Raw genomic sequence first — 14,132 nt, 5'->3', positions numbered from 1 at the left:
GCAGAGTTGCCAGACCGCCGTCCAAAACAAAATGGGTTGTTTTTTTCAGTCAAGTCTTAAATTTTACTACCTCGTTTTGTGGGGGAAATAAAACAATGGGGTGAGGATAATAGACTTAAGTCATGTTGGGTGGGTTTTTAGGTGCCTATGACTATGTGCCCGCTCTGCTGACTATACTATCCGCCAATCTCTCCAAATCGTCCAGGCTCTGTTCGTTAATTTTCCTCTCAAAGTCGGCCATAAACTCGTTGGTCAGTCGCTCAGCCAGGTTTTCCGGATAGTGCTTCCGGAATCCCCGAAGAATGCTGTCCCTCAGGCAGGGTTTCATCACCACCAGATTAAGCTTTGTGCCCTCTTTGATATTGGGATAGGATGCAATTGTCTGCTCATTGCTTAAAGGACGTCCCAGTAGCAATAACTTTTGGTTGGCCGCCGATATTTGGAGTTCCGCTTCGATTTGTTGTTTCACTTCGAGAATCGTGGATGTCGGCGAGACCTATATGAGAAATGTACACATTAATCAACGATTTTCCTGTTTAGGGCAATAGTTAAAGGTTACTTCGAGCGTGCAGTCCTTGCCCTTGAGCACTTTGATTGTGATCTGCATAGCAAATGCCAAAATGTTAATACAAAATAAGGAATTCGGCTCACAAGCAATATAAACAATCTGGCCTTATCGTTGCCACCTGGTGGGAGCTGCCAGAAATTGCAATCAGTATGAGGAGCCCTGGTAAGTGACAAGAAAATAATATTATTAAAGCTTTTAAACTAAATTCAAGGCTAATGCGGACTATTACACCATTGGGTCTACCCAGGTCTGTCACAAACAATTAAGGTTTATATGACTATGTAATTGTAAGTTTTTAAGCAGTGTTTAAATATTTCTTATAAAATTTGTGATAATATATTTATTTATAAAACTATCGAAAGTCACCGACCCCTGGTTTTACATGTTCAAAAGCCTTAGATCTGAAGTGAACTAAAATAAGGTAATGATACATATATTAATTTACTTTTAGTATGTTCTTAAAACTAAACTTTTATAAACCTATCGATGCCGCCAAAACCCTGGTGTGAAAAAAAATTAATCCTAAGTTGAGTTAAATGTTACGTTTATAATTAATCGTTAGCCATTTTAAGGTTTTAATACGGGTTAAAATAAGAAACTTTAAATAACTATCGAAAGCCGAAAAAGTCTGGCAGCCTCGCCATTTGCCTTCAGCCCTGGCAACTCTATTTTCTATTGAGCACCGACAACGTTGCGTGAATAAAACAGTTTACATAAATTACTATTTACAATAGCTCAGGCCGTTGATGTTGTGCGTTCTCAGCGAAAAGGTGAACTTGACCCCGGTACCGATAGTCCGCCGAACAATTGGGTGCGAAATTCGCGAGGGAGCCTTGTGAAATTCGCACGCGAAAATCAAATCGCAGCGATCGAAGAAATTGCAGCGCAAATAATTCGTAGCCTCGACGAAAATCTTAACGCGAGAGCGGTGTGAGAGTGTGTGCGAGATTGTAATACTGTGTGCGTGTGCAAGCGTTTCTGTTAGAATTCGCATTTTACGTAAAGAACAAGCTTTTATCAGCAGTGAATTTGATGTTGGCGAACCTATATCGCAGCAGGGGCAAATTGAACAAGTTCTTGCAGCTTCTGGCGGTAAATTGGCAATGTAGTCCAAATATCCCCCTTAAAAAAAGTGAAATAACCCAAAACCAACCTAGCCCCTTGACATTCAAAGTTTTAATCGTTTTCCCTTTATATATTTGTTGTGTGTTTGGGTCTTGGAGAGAAGGAAGTGCAACGCAACATTAATTATGCCTAGTACACATTTTATTTTTACGCTCTCTCTCTCTCTCTGGCTATTGCTGACCCATTCCTTTGCACCCCTTCTGTGAATATGTATGAGTATTTGTTCAGTGCATTAACAATGTTTGTGTTGAAGAATGCCCATCCTTGCACCTCCAAAGAAAAGAGAAAAAAAAACACCACCCAAAAGCGCTCTTCTTCCCCCATTTTTCTTGGCATGCCTGGCAACCCTGGCAATTGGTCGACGGCCATTGCTTCGCAACTTGTTGCTCGTCCCTCGCATCTTTCTCTTTTGCTCTCTAATGTCTCGCACGCTCACTCCCGCGAGTGTTTTGGAATTTTTGTTATTTATTTCCGTTTAAGTGCAATTTTTGTGCGAAAAAAGTGTAAAACCGTAACCTTTTTTATAAATCCGAATCCAAAATCCACACCTCCACCTGTCCAATTGGAAGTTACAGCATTAATCGGGGAACGATGCATGAACGTGTTTGTGTTGTGGTACCGTTTAGAACCGGATTTGCTGCGCTAGAGACTAGACTTCTGTGGGGACTTCTTGTGACAACTTTGGTTCTCCGATTCGAAGCGGTTTTCTTCCATTAAGGCTATTCCAATTGGAAAGCGCGCAGCTAGAGATTCTCAAAGGTTGCTCCGTTTCCCATTGGTACTGAGTTTACAGTAGCGGTTAACATGATAGGAGCACTGGAGTGTTTTTTAAAAAAATAAAACAAAAATATATTTTTAAAGTCATTTTAAATATTTTACGAAACGTCTGAATCTCTGAATAGCTGAATATTCAGCAGAAATATACTAAAATTCGTTCAGCTGTTCCAAAAAATTAAACTATCTGAAATTTCAGCAGCTTAGCAACTCAGTGGCTGCTGAAAATTTGTATCATATTTCTGCTGAATTTTCAGCAATGCAGAGATTCAGACGTTTTGGGAATACCCAAAATATATATATAATTGAAAAGTAGTACAAACTTTATAATACAATTTTCATCTTATAAAATTATAAAAAGTAATGTTTTTGGCAAACCCATTATATTTTCGATTTGGACTTAATTTCAATTTTTTAACCGTTATGTCGGAAATTATTCGATAATTCAAGGTATACGTTTTCCTGAACATAAAAAAACATACACATTCAGCTAACCTAATCTCTAAAAAAAAATATATTGGAATTTACAACCGGTTTTTGTCATAGTTTTGTTTTTTGTGAAATAAACAAAAAAAAGCAAGATTGTTCAATATTTAATAATAGTTAATTTAAGTAAGTCTTTCTATATTTGTATTAATAATGTATGTGTACATATGTGTGTGAGTTTGAGTGTGTTTTTCTGGCTTTAATTGCATGGTGTTGTTGTTATTTTTCTTTTAGTTATTGCTATGTTAATTTCTTTCTTTCGACACTCCACAGTGCAAATATAATTTTCAGATAACAATCAATTGAGAGCGGTCCAGCGCCCGGCTGTTGTATTTGTTTGTTTGTCCGGTTGTTTACGTTTTTTCGTTTTCTTGCTGGTTTTCATTGGTTTTTTTCTTTGAAAAAACAAAAAAAAGAGCACATCCAAAGAGCCAAAAGAACCGATTGCGTATTATGGATAACGAGGCGTTAGAACCAACAACAAAAAGCAGTACGTCGCAAGCGGCGCCAGCAGCAGAAACAACAACAGCAACGGTAGGAGGAGCAGTCGGAACAACAACAAACACAGTTTCAGCGGCAGAATCAAAAAACGAAACGGCCTCAAATAACAACAGTAACAGCAACAACATAGTCATACCGGCATCTGCCACTAACGGTATCAAAGAGAGTAACAGTAACTTAAGTACAACAACAACAGCAACAGTTGGAGCAGCAACAACAACCACAACGGCGACCATACCAATTGTGGTGACCAGCGGCGGTGTTCCACTCAGTAGTGAGGTGAGTAGAGTTATGCCAAAACACCTTACACCCACCACACTACCACTCTCTCTATCTCTCTCTTTCACCTGTCACCCTACGCATGTGAACCGTTTTTTTGGCGTAAACCTTAGAGTAAGCTTACTTGTACATTGTCGTTGTGTGTGTGTATGTAATTAGTACCCTATAAAAAACACAATACTACTTCCTTAACTTTATCTAATCTTATCAGTGCAAATGATGTGTGTTATTATCACCCCTCTCCCTTGCAAGTTAGATTGACCAACACCAATTAGATTCTCAATGTTGCCAATTCTGAAGTGAGTGTGTGTCATTTGGATAACGAATCGAATCAGAAATCTATCAAAAGTACTTGACAAGCCAAACAGCACTTTGCCATGTTCGCCGATTCAAATTAAACAATTTTTTTTGAGAAGATTTATTTCTTTCTTAATTCATGTTAAACCACAACTTTCAGTGTCACAATTTAAAACTGACATTTGCTTTTAAAATTTTTAGCAAAACTCAAGTTTTGAAAACGTATTTGTTTCCGATATTTTGTTTAAGAATATTTAAGATTTTATTGTATTTGAAATTTTAAACAAAAAGGTTTTATATTTAATTTTACAGAAGGCAAAAATAGAAACCACTTTTTATAAATTAACGATAGTGTTAGTGATAACGATAATGGAGTATTATTTAGTGCTTTTTAAAGTAGATTGAAACTCGTTTTCTTTTTAAATTGTAATATTTTTGTTTTTGTGAAGCCTTTAGAATTTTAGTTACAATATTAAGCTAAAATAGATTTTTTTAGACTCTCCAAAATGTGGGACTGTTTAAAATCAACTTCCCCACTTCCAATATAATTTTGATACAATAGGGCAAACACAGCCTTTTTAAATTGCCAACGAGAAACTTATATTCTGCTGGAAAATATACATGCAAAATCTGAGATTGTGACACCACCTTATCCTTGGTAGATGCCAGCAATATAATCCCATTTGTGTATGGAAAGCCTACCGAACTCCAAGCCCCTTGACCTAGTGCACATCTCTATGTTTGGCCTTACTAAACTCAAACTAAAACACACCCACAGGCAACGCGTCTTAGGCGTCAAGGATTCGCCCAGTCTAAGGTAAAAGCGATCGCCGAAATGGCAACGAAGGACTCCCTGTGATCTGCTCTGATTTTGCAAGTGCTACGTTTTGAGTATGCTTTGTCAAACATATATTGCTTTGCATTCGTTGTTTTTTTTCCAATTACTAACTATGATCTAATCTTTTGGAAAGAGTTGACAATAAAAATCTAAACTTTCCGCATTTGCAGGCTAACAAAGACAAGGACAGCACACCACCGCGGGATGCACCGCCGCCCACGCCGATCACCAAGGGCCTGAACCTCACCGGAACACCGCTCGTTCGCAAGGAAAAACGCCAGACCAGCGCTAGATACAATGCGTCGAAGAACTGCGAACTGACGGCCCTTAGTCCTCTGAATGAGAGTGAGTACCACTTAATAATATTACTTATTACAACTAGTTTAGTTACTCGTAAGCGTGCAGATCGGTTTTGTGGGACTTTCGGTAGCATACCTTTCAGGGCAGGGATGCATTTCAGTGGGTTGGAAATTTCATAACTGGTTGACTTGACGGATAGCTTTAAATGCTAAAGAATTCGTCGTCTTTTGGCGCCACCTTATTTTAGGTAAATTTAATAAGTCTAAAAAAAAAAATTAAAAAATAGTTTTTTTTTGTGAAAGAGACCATGGTTCTGAGATATTGAATCAATAAGTTTTACAGGTTAAATTATGATTTTACAATTTTGTTGAATTCAGCAAAGAAAAAAACAGAATTTAACAGAAAAATGCTGTAAAAATTACTATATGGGGACTGGGTTCATTGGATTATGTCAAACTTAATCACATATCTTAAAAAATCTAGTAGTAGGCACGTACATATGTAAAATAACATGTCGAAATTGGTAAATTTCCGTTGCTATAACTCCCGATTTACAAGAATCGTTCTATAAAATAAAACAGATCTGCAAGTTTGTTGAGCATACGGTTGGCAAGCCGATCCTGAAGCTTTTTTAACTTGCGCTTGCTTATTTATTTTCGCTCAGCGGTTGTAATTTTGTATTATTTGTTGATCACGTACGCGAAAGTTAAAGGTCAAGGGAGTGTCGTCTGATTAGGTGGGTGGCAACACTGACGCACGGCCCACTCACACACCCGCAACCTCAGCCACATCATTTACACCTCTCTCAATTGCACATTCTCCTTGTCCGGAACTTTAACACATGCGCTCTCTCCGCAGCCTCTCTGTTACACAGAAAGAAAGAACTTATTTTATACATTTTGCAGCAGGTTAACAATTATGTCGAACATTTCAATGCGATATTATATTTTTCTTTGGTTCCCGCTGGGATAGAGCATGAGCTTTTAAGTTACGAAAAGATAATACTAGGTTTAGTGAACTCAAAGTAAATTTATCTAGACCATTAAAGACCATTCCAAAAATTATATAATAAATTATAATGAATACCTAATGTATAAGCACATTTTGATTTAATTTTGAGTTTTTTTCTGTGTTCCATTAGTGTCATCGGCTGAAGTGTTACTCACTTACCTTTAGCTAATTGCCTGGGCGGTTTTGACTCACAAATTGAATAAAATCGTTTAGCTTCTTCAACATTATTATTGTTTTAGGTTTTATTGTTTTTTCTGGCTCTCTGCTACTAAACCGCTCTCCCAATCACTCAACCACCCAAACTCTCTCTATCTATTTCTCTCAGTTCTGTTCTCTCGATATCGATTTTTCCGATTGGCGCAGCAGTCGAAGTAACTAAAAGGAACCGTTTCAAAGTCCGTGCAACGTCGAGAGCCCCAAAAACTTTAATATTAGTTGAAAATATTCGTTTTCCTAGTTAATTGCTCTCCTCTGCTATTCCCATATTTTTCCCCTTTGAATAGTAAGTTTTCATAAATAATTGAAGCCATATTTTCGGTAAAAGTAATCTTTTAAGCAGAGGCATTGTCGCTCATTTTCATTTCCATTTACAATGCATTTCATTTCATTTTGTTCTCCCATCAAGGCATAATCGCATTTGGCATTAATCTAAACCATTATCTATATTGCAATTCCATTACAGATTCTATAGTTTCATGCTTAGCGTGCCCAAATTGAGTTTCTAGTGTAGTGTTTCCCATGAGTTGTTGTTGGTCGGCGGGGGCGGCTGAAAGGCGTTTCGTATTAATATTAAAATCAAGTGCCATTTGAACCAAGTGCCGGCACTAATGAGATGGTCTTCGGTGCTATGTTGCTGACGGGCAACGGGCTCAAAGGTCCCAAACAGCAGCAACATCAGCAAGATCAGCAAAATCATCAGAATCAGCAAGAGCAGCAGCCACAGGAGCAAACGAAACCGGCGGCCACTAGGTCCTCTAGCAAGGAGCAGGATCAGCAGCCCATTGCCGCCGGATATTATGCCCTCGGAATTCGCATACCCAAATCGCCATCGTTTCACAGCGGGCTAGATCAGTTGGCCGACGACGAGTTGGAGGATCAGGATCAGGATCGAGATCGGGATCAGCAGGGTTCAGAGCAGCAGCAAGCCAGCAGCAGGTTTAAGTTCAGCAGCGTGGAGGAGCTCAAGGCCAAGTTCGAGGGGCGTAAAACGCCCCTCTCGCCGCCTGAGGCAGCAGCCGGCTCAGGAGTTCCCACCAACACCACATCCTCCTCACCCTCGTCCTCGTCCACCAGCTCCAATTCCTCGGCCTCGGCACTGTCCTCACTCTCCCAGGCGGCCTCGTCCTCTCTAGCCTCGGCGGCGGCCAATTCCTCGGCCTCATCTTCGGCAGCCACGTACGGCGGTGGAGCTAATTCGGCGGCAGCGGCTCTGATTGCCTCCTCGCCATTTGGATCGCAGTCCTCCACTTCTTCATTGTCGCTATCCTCGAATGCCGGCATGTCGAAGAACGCGGCATCAGGATCAGGAGCTTTGGGTAGTTCAACGACAGCAGGTCCTACTTCAAGTGGCGGCAACTCGCTTGTGTCCACTTTGGCGCAACACTTTTCGGCAGCCACCTCCGCCGCAGCATCGGCGGCAGTCGCTGCAGCATCCTCCTCATCAGCTTCCTCATCCACCGCCACCAACAACCCAGCCAGCTCCATCGCCGCCAGCAAGGTTTGCAGCTTGGTTTTGTCCACACACAAACACACCCAGCGTACCCAAACACAATGAACCCACAATCCGCCACACATTACCACCACATCCGCACCGTTAAACACTTACCACAAATATTAAACTTTCTTCAAATCTTTTCACTGACTGAAATAGCTGGGATAGAGAAAATCAGAATACAATAAGTTTGAACAGAGGTAAATTAATATCTAAACGTTGAACAACAAAAAAAACAAAGTTTAATAACTAATTTAATAAAAAGTTTTTTGAATATTACATCTTGTAAGCTTAAAAAGAAACTTTGTTTGCTTTACCAAATATTAGCCATTTATCAAACTTAACTAAAGAGCAAACGACTCTAAATTCTAATATTAAAAAATAAATTAAACTTTATTAAAAGCAGTTGTTTAGGTTTTTAAAAAAGCCGCGTTATTAAAGCTTATCCAGTCAGTGTGAAGAAAGAATATATTTAAACCACATTATCTCCACCCCAATTGAACGAACCAAAAGTTGATAAACCAAAAAACTACTCTACTCTCATTTCATCGCGACCTCATCCTCTAGTCACCTGTGAGTGCGGCCGCGGCCATAAAGAGCATACTGAATGCCACCAAGAGTGTGGGAACCAGTGCTGCGGCCAACTCCTCCTCATCATCCTCATCCTCCGCGACGGTGGTGTCGACGACCGCTGCCGTCGTCGCCCTCGCTTCCACCGCCAGCGATGTGCCCGCAGAGGAGCTGCGTCCGACGGTGGCCCAGAATCTGGTGGGCGGCATTAGCATCTCACTGGGGATTGGCCAGCGCAATGGCAGTGCTCCACCCGCGTCATCGGCAGTTGTGGCCACATCGAGCGCCACCCTGGTGGTAACCACATCAAGCCTAAGCATCCGCCAGAACGGCGACATAGTCTTAGGCCATCCTAGTCTCCAGGCCTCGCCCCAGACGCTGCAACAGCTGACGGGCAGTCCAGGAAGGGCGCGCGACCGGAATCTGTTCTACTCGCCACCCACCGCTTCGGTTGCCCTGGCGCTGCCTGCACTGCGAGGTTGCTATCCCAAATGGCCCCGGGCCAAAGGCTATGGGGGCTAAGCCACCGCCACCCCCATTGCCCTTGGGCTTGAGGTCCTTCAACTACTTGATCCTTTCTGATCTCCATTAATTTCGGTTTTTAGTTTCGCTTGCCTGCTTATGTTGGTCGTTTAGTAGTTGTACGTTTCATTTATTTTAAATTATGATCAATTTTATATGGTTTATTGTATATTATATCTCTCCTAGTAAACCTTAAAAATAATACGATTTCATTTTACATTCCCTCAGAGACGGCCACTGCTGAACGGGAGGAGCTGTTCATACAGAAGATCCGACAATGCTGCACACTATTCGACTTCTCCGAGCCGCTAAGCGACCTCAAATGGAAGGAAGTGAAACGTGCGGCCCTCCACGAAATGGTCGATTTCCTTACCAACCAAAATGGCGTAATCACCGAAATTATTTACCCGGAGGCGATAAATATGGTTAGCCCACATTTGTATCTCTTATCTTAATTGCTCCCCTTAACTATAAGCTTTTAATTTGAATTTCCACAACTCACTTAGGAAGCTCTAATTTTCTTAAGTAATAACATAATGCACGTCATATTTTATTTTTAAAATATTTAACAAAGAAACCATAAACTAATTTTTTTTGTTTTTGCTTTTACCAGTTTGCTGTCAACCTATTCCGAACGCTGCCGCCATCGTCCAATCCGAATGGCGCCGAATTCGATCCGGAGGAAGATGAGCCCACGCTGGAATCTTCCTGGCCACACCTGCAACTTGTCTACGAGCTGTTCTTGCGGTTCTTGGAGTCGCCGGACTTCCAACCAAATATGGCTAAACGTTTCATCGACCATCAATTTGTATTACAACTATTGGATTTATTCGATTCCGAGGATCCACGTGAACGTGATTTCCTAAAGACTGTTTTACATCGTATCTATGGAAAATTTTTGGGCTTGAGAGCATTTATTAGGAAGCAGATCAACAATGTCTTTTACAGGTTAGAATGCTTTTAAAATTTACAAACCAAAACTAACTGGTTATATCGTTTAGATTTATTTATGAAACGGAGCATCATAATGGCATAGCCGAATTGTTGGAAATCCTGGGCAGCATTATTAATGGCTTCGCTCTACCGCTGAAAGAGGAGCATAAACAATTTTTACTTAAGGTATTGCTGCCATTGCACAAAGCCAAGAGCCTCTCGGTCTACCATCCGCAGCTCACCTACTGCGTGGTGCAGTTCCTGGAGAAGGATCCTAGTTTATCGGAGGCTGTCATCAAGTGAGTAGAATCTTTAACAGCTTAAATATTTTTATAATTTATTACCATTTCTGTAGAAGCCTACTTAAATTTTGGCCGAAGACGCACAGCCCCAAGGAGGTGATGTTTTTGAACGAACTGGAGGAGCTGCTAGACGTCATCGAGCCGGCTGAATTCCAGAAGGTTATGGTGCCACTTTTCCGCCAGATAGCCAAGTGCGTTTCCTCGCCACATTTCCAGGTGGCCGAGCGGGCATTGTACTACTGGAACAACGAGTATATTATGTCGCTGATAGCGGACAATTCGGCGGTGATATTACCCATCATGTTCCCAGCGCTGAATCGTAACTCAAAGACGCACTGGAACAAGACCATCCATGGTCTAATCTACAATGCACTCAAGTTGTTCATGGAGATGGACCAGCGGCTTTTCGATGAGTGCAGCAAGAACTACAAACAGGAGAAACAGATGTAAGTGAAACAAGTTAGACTACACCCACGTCAATAGTTCTATTCTTATGTTATGTTATTCTTGAGTTCACAAATCATAAATTTACAACTTTTATCTCATGTTCTTGTGGTTTGCCACTCGTCACTTTTTAATTCACTGGAAACAAGTACCTAATTAACTCTTGCTTTGTCTGTATTTCAGGGAGCGTGAGAAGCTGTCGCAAAGGGAGGAGCTTTGGCAGCAGGTAGAAAGCTTGGCGAAGACTAACCCGGAATGGACTAAGGCGCGCCGATTTAATGACTGCCTGCCGCTCAGCGAAAGCCGGGCCCTGTACGATCAATATAGTGAGAATTGCGAACTAGCCTACGATCAGAGCGAGCAGCAGGCGCGCCAGCCGCCGCCTTCGCTGCCGCCCCAGAAACAGGCGCTCCAGGAGCCCCGAGAGGTGAGACAGGCACTTGCCACACTAACCACACTAAACAACTACTAATCCGCCACGTGTGATCCTGGCGTCCGCTGTGAGCTGTGCCCAGCTATGGCCCACTCTGGTTCAACTCTAATTCTAATCGAACGAATGTCTGTTAAAATAATCACACTCATGTCATTTAAAAAAAAATACATACTTGTATATCTTTTAACTTTGTCTATTTATTTATTTGTTATTTGGTTACCTCACTGTCTGCCAACCTAAACAAACCCATTAATCCATCAACGACACAAAAACTATCTTTATCTGTGTCTAACACTCGGCTTGCACTTTTGGTTGAGCGCAGTGGTTCATTTCATTTGAAATTGGGCGGAATCCATATTTAAATAATACCTATATATATAATGTAGTATTTACTGCCAACTCATTTGTGTTTTTATCCTTATAAGAGAATTTTTCTCCTCTCTCATCCATTTTGTTTAGCCATTCGATTTATCTTAACTTAAAAATAATAAACATTTAAATATTTTTTTGTACATTTGAGAATGTTCTCCAAAACAGAAATCTATAGAAATTTCACTTTTGATGAATTTTAGTTTTGAAATCTTCGAAGTGAATAAGGGTTTAGTTTTGGAAGAACGGGTGATTTCAGTAATAACTAACTCGAATTTTTTTTTTCTAAAACATTCACATTATTCACATTATGTTATTGAAGGGGTATTGAAATTAAAACACAAATTTTAACAAATCAAAAGATCTTAATTATTTTTAAAATCTTTTGCTATTTGAGTTGCCCTTTTCATCATATCGTTTGATTATAGAAAAGTTTGGAAAGTTACACGTTTTTGCTCCTTAACTATAGACTTAATACCATTATTTTTTCAAAACCAAAAAGAACTTGTTCTATTTATTTTTAATGGCATTTGTAACAATACATCCTTCAATGTAGTTTAAACATGTAATAATTTTCCTAACAACTCAATATTCAAAACCAAGCACTCCCAAACACACTCGATCTCAAGGGGACTTTGTAATCTTAATCTAACTCCGATTAGCTGATGTACATTCCGTAGTCGTGTTGTCCAAGTGGACCTCCACCAAGTTTCAAACTAAGTCCGCACTACATATCGTAACTAAAATCATCCCGCACCACAGTGTAACTTCACCAGTCCAATGTGTGTTGCGATGCATTTGTCAGTTAGCGGGCCCATTTTCTATTGCCAAACCCATTCCCGTTCCACACAGATTCGGGGCGAGCGGAACAAGGACAAGCCGCTGCTACGACGGAAGTCGGACCTGCCCTCGGATAGTGGGACCGTCAAGGCGCTCATCGAGCACAAGCGCACGGATGAGTACCTCTCCACGCCGCCGCCGGATGGAAACAACTGCTAGGATTGGTCTGGTCAACCGAGACCAACAATATTATGTCTTTGAGGCCCGAGGCTTTGAGGAGATAGTCCACAAAATACCCAAATACACCCACACTCCAAAACATAGGCCAGAAAGCATATAAACCACAACCCCAGAGAGGAAGGATAGGATCAGCAGAACTAGAACAAACAATATCAATATTAAGCGATGTCGTCGCATTTGCATTTTGGGGCTTAGTGGGGGCGTGGCAACGATTGCAGTTTGCAACACAATTTCTTTATATAAACATACAAAATACTTATCTATAATGAACATGCATAGTACCAATAAAGATCTAAAATCCCAAACGAGATCGCTTATATATTATTTTGTTACTTTTTACAACGCATGCCACAAACCGTAGCCCTGAATGAATTTCTTCTATTTTAGTTTTGCTTTTTGCATGCTATGCTGCTGATTAAGCTACAGCTTTATCGATTCGAACAGATATGCAATAATTTTTGGTATCCTAATTATGCTCTTACCATTTCAGTAAACACGTGAAAATAAAATTGTACAGTTGAATTTGAAATGTCTAACTTAAGGCGTAGGCGGCTACTACCTTGATTGAGTATATCCCTCGACTTCTGCCACATACTTCGACATAGCTATATGATCACCACACCATACATGCGTACACAAACATACTATATATACGTATATATGTTTAACTACTCCACAACAAAAAATTTACAAATATTATATGCTATTTAGCTTAGCAGTTAGCAGCTTACCTATAAATATTTATAAAAATCAAAAACAAGTATCACCCAGAAGGACAGATTATTTGTGGTATGTATGTACATGTGTGTATTTTTGTATGTATTACACATTATATATATAGAAATATATGTGGGGACAACTGTATTCCTAAAGATCGGCATTGGATTAGAAGTTTTTTGTTTTAAAGCCAGTGGATGTGGTGACGTAAGGCCATGGAGAACGTGAAGAAATCCAGATTGTGCCAATTTCTAGGCCCTAACCACAGTTAAAACCCCGGAGGAGAATATGTATTTATAAGCATCCTTCTATCTTCACCGATCCTCAAATCATTTACAACAGACTTGGACTTTGCTGGTCGTAGCATCTACTTCTACATAATAATATAAATATATATATTTAATATTGGATCCGTGTCAACCATTTGTTTGGTTCTATAGTCATTACCGGGTCCGTTAGACAAGGAATTATGCAGATATTATCAGCTAATCTAGATAAAGTCGACGAAGCAAATCAAAAGTTTTGCTACCACTACCAAGTGTTGTACACGCCAAGAAAACGAAAGGCTTCAGTTTAGCTATAGACACAAATATATATTATATAAAGAGATGTATTTACATATTTTTGGCATTATAGATACATACACAATGTGGAAAATTGCAAAAACAATAATAATGTGGAAAGGTAAAGGGAAAGTAATTCTTAGAAAGGCAGATTTTTTCATACAGGAAACGGTGAAAATCAAACTTTTCAGTATAAGAATTATATATATAAAAAAAACTACAAAATATTTACTAAAAGTGAAAACAATAAATAAATGAGTTATACACCCTTTAAAAAAATATATATGCAAATTGTAAATGGAGCATGTAATTTTGTAAAATTATAAATAAACGTTTATCAAGTCGAGAGCTAAGCAGTTTTTCCAAAAT

General features: G+C 39.9%; 2 protein-coding genes across 9 annotated transcripts; one reads left to right on the top strand and one right to left on the bottom strand.

Annotated features, from left to right (window-relative positions):
- Nucleotides 1–31: 31 nt before the first annotated feature.
- Nucleotides 32–715, bottom strand: LOC128265718 (ubiquitin-like protein 4A). The gene is made up of 2 exons (XM_053001919.1): nt 560–715; nt 32–496 (listed from the first exon to the last, which is right to left on the bottom strand). The coding sequence occupies exons 1-2, from the start codon at nt 605–607 to the stop codon at nt 152–154; spliced, it is 393 nt and encodes a 130-aa protein (XP_052857879.1). The 5' UTR covers nt 608–715; the 3' UTR covers nt 32–151.
- Nucleotides 716–1,196: 481 nt separating this feature from the next.
- Nucleotides 1,197–14,111, top strand: LOC128252341 (serine/threonine-protein phosphatase 2A 56 kDa regulatory subunit gamma isoform). Of its 8 annotated transcripts, none has more exons than XM_052979989.1 (9): nt 1,197–1,338; nt 3,227–3,733; nt 5,039–5,213; nt 9,211–9,407; nt 9,596–9,930; nt 9,984–10,214; nt 10,271–10,663; nt 10,845–11,088; nt 12,316–12,793. In XM_052979989.1, exons 2-9 carry the CDS (start codon nt 3,407–3,409, stop codon nt 12,460–12,462), a joined length of 2,049 nt encoding a protein of 682 aa, XP_052835949.1. In that variant the 5' UTR covers nt 1,197–1,338; nt 3,227–3,406; the 3' UTR covers nt 12,463–12,793. The 8 variants fall into 8 exon arrangements, with proteins under 8 accessions (XP_052835949.1, XP_052835953.1, XP_052835951.1 ...); XM_052979991.1 differs by having other exon boundaries at nt 1,225–1,338; nt 3,370–3,733; XM_052979992.1 differs by lacking the exon at nt 1,197–1,338 and adding an exon at nt 1,351–1,660 and having other exon boundaries at nt 3,370–3,733.
- Nucleotides 14,112–14,132: the final 21 nt, after the last annotated feature.

This window comes from Drosophila gunungcola, chromosome 3R (assembly GCF_025200985.1).
Source record: "Drosophila gunungcola strain Sukarami chromosome 3R, Dgunungcola_SK_2, whole genome shotgun sequence".
Lineage (NCBI taxonomy): Eukaryota > Metazoa > Arthropoda > Insecta > Diptera > Drosophilidae > Drosophila > Drosophila gunungcola.
This window is presented reverse-complemented; position numbering and strand designations above follow the sequence as displayed.

What these genes read in the sequence shown, in the direction of transcription:
- LOC128265718 (XM_053001919.1), bottom strand. Translation starts at nt 607, where the DNA reads ATGCAGATCACAATCAAAGTGCTCAAGGGCAAGGACTGCACGCTCGAA. An exon ending in GCAAGGACTGCACGCTCGAA is followed by an intron (nt 497 to 559) that starts GTAACCTTTAAC and finishes TTTCTCATATAG; the next exon opens with GTCTCGCCGACATCCACGAT.
- LOC128252341 (XM_052979986.1), top strand. Translation starts at nt 7,012, where the DNA reads ATGGTCTTCGGTGCTATGTTGCTGACGGGCAACGGGCTCAAAGGTCCC. An exon ending in ACCCGGAGGCGATAAATATG is followed by an intron (nt 9,408 to 9,595) that starts GTTAGCCCACAT and finishes TGCTTTTACCAG; the next exon opens with TTTGCTGTCAACCTATTCCG. An exon ending in CGCTCCAGGAGCCCCGAGAG is followed by an intron (nt 11,089 to 12,315) that starts GTGAGACAGGCA and finishes CGTTCCACACAG; the next exon opens with ATTCGGGGCGAGCGGAACAA.